The following is a 7462-nucleotide window of genomic DNA, read 5'->3' as shown; positions in this document are numbered from 1 at the left end:
TGTGATGGGTTACAGTTAGGTTGTAAAATGTATAATTATCTGTATATAAAAACAACAGCAGTCTATGTAATGAATCCGTGTATCATTCGTTCTTTCATTTTTCTAATTGAAACCAAAAAAGAAAAAAAAAAAGAAAAAACGACTTGTTTCCAAAACCAAAATAAAAAAAACGGATAACGCTTCGTTTTCCGATTTTCAATTTTGTGCTTATATCAAAAATCTAAAAAATGGATAACGAGCATGTGCATTTCACTTTGGTGATTTCGTCTGATGTCTGTTAGTGATGAGTCGTTCTTGAACGATTCGTTCCTTTTGAACGATTCGTTCCTTTTGAACGAATCTTTGATGTGTCTCTTGGGGAGTGATTCGTTCAGTCGCGCACGCGCAAAATTCTATAGGTGCTGTACTGGAATTAGTCTAGTTCACCTGTTTCAGTCAATGCAGTCTGAGCCGAAAAGGGAATTGATTAGTTCATCTCATGAGTCTGTCGGGTTTGAGTCGTTCCTTAATCACGTGACAGACCCATAAGATTTGACCATAGACTGGAGTTACCCTGGCAACAAATCTCTGTGTATATTATTATTATTATTATTATTATTATTATTATTATTATTATTATTATTATTATTATTATTATTATTATTTGTCTTTATGATTTTAAGTGTACTGCCTTAATGTTTTAATGTTTGTATTGTTTAATAATAATAATAATAATAATAATAATAATAATAAAAAGACTGTATAAAAGGCTTTAACCTATCGTTCGTTCTTTTGTCACGTGACGTGAAAGCATTGGATAGAGAAATTAATTTACATGCTTCCCTACAAACAGGTGCATAGTCATTATTATTATCATCATCATTATCATCATTATTATAATTATTATTTACTCTTACAGTTACTGCATTTCTGGTCTCAAATTGTAGCTTTTTACTTCGTACAGTTTATAAATGTGAATTTCTGTCATGATGGTTATATTCTATACACTGAATGTTGTAACAAAGGTAATAAAGAGTATTTAGATTTATATAAAGTTTTTGTGTAATCCAAACTCAATCTGAAATTTTATCCCCAATTATTACTTTTTAAGGTTGTGTGGTTTCTTTTTGTTATTGATGTGTTTTTATGGTGTTGCTAGAATCCCTTAATCCCTTAATCCCATAAACAGGCATTACTTGCATGGTCATTAATTTCTCCCCTCAATGGTACTTTTTTTTGTGGAACAATCAAGACTTTGTATATAAGAGAAATTCTTTGTTTTTTTAGTATTTGGTTTGAGAAATAGTTTTGATTGTTTCCCAGTTATTTAACTCAGAAGGTCTTCTTTTAAGTCACAAAGAATTCTTATGTAAATGTAATTTTCCAGTAACTCCCAAATAATTCTCCATTGTCATGGATGCTATTTCTAAAGGAGCTGTTATGGTTTTTAAGGGACTCTGTTCGATCATCCAGCTCTTTATCTTTAGACCCATTTGAAATCCAAGGAGGAAAACTATGCCTTTTGTCACATCCTTCATCACGTAACTATAAGATTAGATCTCTTTTTCAAAAGGAGCTTGTAACAACTCCATATGTGGTGTCTGCATGGAGAATCTGTTCAGCCATCAACCCAGAAATTAACTACGTCACTGGTTCAAGCCAGAGGTTATGGTGGTAATACCATCTAAAATAACAAGTGTGACATTTTGGACAAATATTACAATATTTACAAGTTGTTTAATTTCAAATGAAGACTAATTAATATCAGTCATCTTTGTTTCACCCCAGTGTGTTTAGTTTTGGTTTCGTTTGGGCCACAAACATTTTATTAGGCTTTAAATATTGGGAAATCGCTGCCTACAGAAGCATTACAAGTTTGAGCTCAGGTTTCACGCTGTACTTCACTCCAAACTATTATATGACTGCATGTGCTGTTGTGTCGCAAAGCCTATATTGACTAAAGGCTTGTTAAAAATGGTCTCCCAGTCTATGTTTGCTGTGGCTGGTCTGCTGACTGTCGATTGTTACATATCATTCATACATTCATACATAGTCTAATTTATATTATTTGCTGTATGTTTATTTAATCACAATTTGACCATAATGCTATGATCAGGTGAAAGATAGCAAACAAAATGTGACACGATTTGTAAAATATTTTCAGTGTGTTATGATTAATACAAATAATTAGTTTGCAGAAGCAGTTGTTAGACATCATTCTGAAGAGAGACATACAGTATGCTCATCTTCTGCTTCTATGAGAAAATAAGTGTTGTGGGTTTTGAGTTTGATTCAGTTCCCCATAAACCACTAAAAATCTAATTTAGAAGAACACATACACACACACACACACACACAATTGCTTTAACTAATCGCAACAATGTATGCTATCAAAACCATTGTTTTGTATAGTGAAATAATTATTCTTCAACTTTATTGATTAACAGTATAAATGAATGACTGAATGGGATGAAGTGCGCAGTTCTGACAGATCACCGCTTTTGAAGATTCAAAGATGTTGATTCTGAACTTATTTGTCAAGTTGACAGACATGATTAAATATGATGTTCTCCATTTAAAATAAAGGGACAATTTTATTTGTTTTCTAAGATAATCTACACTTTAATATTTCTATACTAAATGCTTATTTAGTGCTGTGTATGAATAATTAAACATAGGATGTAAGCAATCATACAGACAGCACATTCCCAAATAACTCAGAAACACCTGTATTTGATTTTTCTTTTTTTTCCATCATGTCTTCAGAGATATAGCAATTTACTGACCCCTATATTGTCAGTATGTGTTTCCCTGGCAGTACCTAGCTGGAAAAGATGTGCCGTTTCATATTTAGTTTTTCTTTAAATTCTTCAGTTATGTTGTCTATGAAACTTTTAATTACATCCAGGATCTTCTGGAAAAGTGCAACAGTTTCCCTCTTTTGATGAATGTATTTTAAAGTTTCTGATTTGATATTTTTTGCTTTTATCTTGTTTGCTTTTTTATTCATCGTGGCGATCTCTTTTAAACTTTGTGCAATACGAACAACATCAAAGACAACAAATAAAGCCGAGACTATACCAGTCACAGCGGTCACCGCAGGGGCAAAATGGTCAGCTTGTGCAGCCACATTGAAAATGTTTTCAGCCCGTTCACACACTTCGAAAGATTTTTTTGTTTCCTTAAACACTTTCTTATTTTTATTCCCTCCCTCTGCATGCACATCTCCTGAATTGGCTCTGGCTGCTCTCACACCTGCTTGCGTCACCCTCATACCCTGCTCCATCTCTTTCATCTCTTCTAATATGTTAAAAATTGTTTCCATTTGCTGCATTATTGGGAGGATTGTGCTCAGGAGATCATTGATGATGGTGTCAATAGTCTCTTGTAGGCTTTCCAGCTTCATCATGTTGGTTAGGTTGCATGCATGACGTGTTGTTCCTCCAGCTGTGATAGCAACAGCTCCTGCACCAGTGACAAGTAAAGAAACACCTAATGTTACAGGTGATAAAGCCAGGCCAACAATGGCTGTGATTCCTCCTGCTACTCCCATGGAGGATCCAGCCAAACTGCCCGCTGTAGTAGCCTTGTGCATGAACTCAAGTTTGTCAAGGATCTTCATCATTTCCTTTATTTTACCACTGAGATGTTGATGCTTTCTGTCAAAATCTGAGGTCAGTTCTTTGATGCTTTTTTTCAGTTTATGCAGTTTCCTGAAAAACCAGGGTTAAACAGCATTTGAATTTTGTTTTAATATTTTATGGTTTACTGACTTTACCAGAGAAAGTACATATTCTGTCAAAGCACCTTATTTGACAGTTTAACAACTACATAACAGATACTGTTCTTTACTGTGCTATATGCTTATTAATTAAATTCCTTGAGTAGGAAAAGCTTACCTGTTGTACTCTTCCTGTTGATTCACATCATCTGAATTTAATACAAGAAAGAAAGAAAGAAAGAAAGAAAGATTATGGTAATGAATGACTGGCATCATAAATAACATTATATTAGAATTTGTTTATTTCATTTATGTGTTATCATATAGGTGACACTAGTTTGTGAATTGTTTATTTATTATAATAATAATTATTATTATTAGGGTAATTTGTTGTTTAGCATGTATAAATGTCATAATGTAATGCAATGACTTACAGTAGAATGACGAAGGCTGTTTAGTTCTGTAATCTCTGCTGTAATCACTGAGCCCAGAGTGTTTGCGGTGGTGATGCATCTATAGAAAGATATTTAATGTTTCTTTATGAGGGGCCGTACAAGCCATAATTCATTCTAGCAGTCTCACACACTTACGTCCTCCTTTCACATACATATATTTCTACCTTTTTTGGCATCCATTACTTCCTGTTTAAGCAGGAAGTCACTCTCAGACCAGGAAATACATGTGCAAGACTTGCTCAGCTCTTCCTCACAATTTTACAGTGATGCTATTCAAAGTCATTCTGTTTCCTTTTCAAGTACATATTTTAAGTTTTTAACTTTAACATATCATTATGTAACTTACGTGCTCTACAGATCTGTGTTAAGACACTGATTTTGATCGTATTGACAGGGCTTAACGCTAAGGAAGTTTTCTACTGGTCCAGTTCGGCCAGTGGTTTCAATTTTTTTAACAGGCCTTGCCACAATCAATCAATCAATAAATCAATAAATAAGACTTATTGTTTTCATTGTTGACTGTAACAGTGTATTGTAATAAATAATAACCATTTTGCACAAATAGGTACAATAGTTCAAAGATAAAACTGAAATGAAGCATGTTTTTTCAGGTCTTTCAGGTAGGTCTAACTCTATTCAAGTTAAGAATACCCTGATCAGGATTTTTCGTGAACGATTCCGATTTCCGATTTTATTTATTTATTTTACAATCAAATGAGCTGATTCCCATACTCGTTGCCAATTTATTTAGTTCTTATTAGTTTTATTATTATTATTATTTATTTATTTTTTACAGTTATTAAATGTTTATTTTGCTCTGTTACTGGCCAAACTAACCTTGAACAAACAAACAAACAAACAAACAAACAAACAAAAATATATGCAACATGAAGCAACTGCACAAAACAAAAACATTAGACGGGCTGAATTAATATTTTATTATTAATCTTTATTATTATTAGTTTTATTACCTAAAGTATGTCTGCACTATGTTTGTACTTTCGGTACTGGAAGCTCCTGACACCAAGACGAATTCCTTCTGCGTGTAAACACACTTGGCAGTAAAGCTCTTTCTGATTCTGATGAAGCTGCAAACTCAATCTCTGACAGCAGGTGGCGCTTATAGAACACTAGCGCTAATTAACACTCCTTTGTGTATTTAACGATGGTAAGAGGAAAAAAAAAAATGCCATCGAAACTTTTCGGAAGACAGTAAGTTCTCCTCAGAAATACATCCATATTCACTCCACCCTAATTCCATAATTATGGTTTTCTTTCAGTATTTCAATGAAATTGTTCTGTCTGGTACAGTATTTTCTCTGCTTGCGCGACTATTCTCTCCTCTTTGTGTCCGTCTTCAGTGCATCTGTCTTAAAGATAATATATCATGATGATCACGACGTTTGTGTTACCAAATTGCATCCTGTCAGGAATAACCTGCCCAAGCTGTTTTTAACCTGGTCGATTTTGATTACTGTCAGGTATGCTGGCGTTGCCAGATATTGAAAACAAACAAACAAACAAACAAACAAATTCTAAAAATAAATAAACCGCAATGAGTCCAAATCTTGAGCTATGGAAATAATATAAAGATATCGCTGTCCCTAACTTGCAACCTCCCACTTTATTCACTTTCTAAATTAAGTTATAAATAATAATAATAATAATAATAATAATAATAATAATAATAATAATAATAACATAGATGCTTATTATATTTGTATCTGGCAACTCGACTGAGGCTGAGCCCATGTCCTCAATCACAACTGGCTCAAGGAATGAGGCCCTGTAACCTTTTCAAGATGATAATATTTATTTATTTATTTATTAAAACCCAGATAGCTTGCTGAAATACTTCTGCCATGCTGATCAAGACCTGTCCCGGTGACCCTGATCGCGCCTGACCTGCCTTCCGTTTCCACTATACTCTCTCACACACATACATACATTATTCTCTTACATACACATATTTTCTTCAGACATACATACATTCTATTTGCATATGTATGTGAAAGGAGAATGTAAGTGTGTGTGAGTGGCAGAATGAATTATGGCTTGTACGGCCCCTCATATTTCTTAAGGCATTCATCATTTACATACTATTACATATTACTGATTGAGCTTCTTAAATGTTCAACAGCTAAATCATTAATGTTTCACAAAACTGAATAAGTTTCTTTTTATACTTGTTAATGAACTGTAATGATTTGGAGAGAAAAACATCCTTAATTTGTATTTTATCAGTTGACAGAATTAGCTAGCACAGTAAATCACAAACCACATACAGAAATCAGAAACACACACACACACACACACACACACACACACACACACACACACACACACACACACACACACACACACATATATATAACATTCTGTATTAACATCTGTTAAAAAAGTGCTTGATTCCACAGAGAAAACAAACTAGTTGACATGAACAATTAAATCAGATGACATGAATTACCTCTCCAGATCATCTGCTGTCTCAGATCTCTTCAATAGTCCCCTGAACAGATTATATTTCATGTCATTGTGTCGATGGTATTAAATAGTGTACATTTATTGCTGGTGGTTAATATTTTACAACAAGTTTAACATTTCACAACAGTTTCCCAGTCACTATCATGTGACTAGGCTTTATTGCTGAAAGAACAAGTTCATATGAGATTCAATGTTTTGTATTCTTTACAATAGTTTTGCATTATTTGCTCTCCATTCCTGGCTTTAAATATCATTATTAAAATTCAGTTTAATCATCTACTTTGCAGTTCATTATACAGTATGAAGTTACTTATTTTTATTACTTACCAAAGTCACTTTTACTTTGATTTGGCTCTTGGCCAGTTTTAACTTTGGCATCTGTGTGAAAGTGAAAGGATTCAGAAGTTTTATGAGGGCATTATCGTTTCATTCATAATGTCCTTTGAAGCATTTACGGGAAAAGTAGATGAATGGGCTATAATATTTCATAATCTGACCTTTTATGACAACATGTCTCTTATTATTACAGGTGCATCTCAATAAATTAGAATGTTGTGGAAAAGTTCATTTATTTCAGTAATTCAACTCAAACTGTGAAACTCATGTATGAAACAAATTTAATGCACACAGACTGAAGTAGTTTAAGTCTTTGGTTATTTTAATTGTGATGATTTTGGCCTGCTGGAAAGTATGTTAAATTACTGTTCATGTACTCAATACTTGGTAGGGGCTCCTTTTGCTTTAATTACTGCCTCAATTCGGCGTGGCATGGAGGTGATCAGTTTGTGGCACTGCTGAGGGGGTATGGAAGCCCAGGTTTCTT

At 33.6% G+C, this 7462-nt stretch overlaps 1 protein-coding gene across 1 annotated transcript; it reads right to left on the bottom strand.

The window, feature by feature from the left end:
• Positions 1-2731: 2731 nt before the first annotated feature.
• On the bottom strand, positions 2732-6682 carry LOC109093902. The gene is made up of 4 exons (XM_019107559.2): positions 6623-6682; positions 4135-4213; positions 3879-3909; positions 2732-3692 (listed from the first exon to the last, which is right to left on the bottom strand). The coding sequence occupies exons 2-4, from the start codon at positions 4211-4213 to the stop codon at positions 2801-2803; spliced, it is 1002 nt and encodes a 333-aa protein (XP_018963104.1). The 5' UTR covers positions 6623-6682; the 3' UTR covers positions 2732-2800.
• Positions 6683-7462: the final 780 nt, after the last annotated feature.

Source organism: Cyprinus carpio, chromosome A3 (genome assembly GCF_018340385.1).
Source record: "Cyprinus carpio isolate SPL01 chromosome A3, ASM1834038v1, whole genome shotgun sequence".
In the NCBI taxonomy this organism is placed as follows: domain Eukaryota; kingdom Metazoa; phylum Chordata; class Actinopteri; order Cypriniformes; family Cyprinidae; genus Cyprinus; species Cyprinus carpio.
The sequence above is the reverse complement of the archived record's forward strand: the minus strand, read 5'-3'. Positions and strand labels throughout refer to the sequence as shown.

Bases quoted from the DNA above. Each gene is read 5' to 3' on its own strand.
- LOC109093902 (XM_019107559.2), bottom strand. From the start codon at position 4,213: ATGCATCACCACCGCAAACACTCTGGGCTCAGTGATTACAGCAGAGAT. The intron at 3,910-4,134 runs GTAAGTCATTGC...TATTAAATTCAG, and splicing joins ACAGCCTTCGTCATTCTACT to ATGATGTGAATCAACAGGAA. The intron at 3,693-3,878 runs GTAAGCTTTTCC...CTGGTTTTTCAG, and splicing joins CAACAGGAAGAGTACAACAG to GAAACTGCATAAACTGAAAA.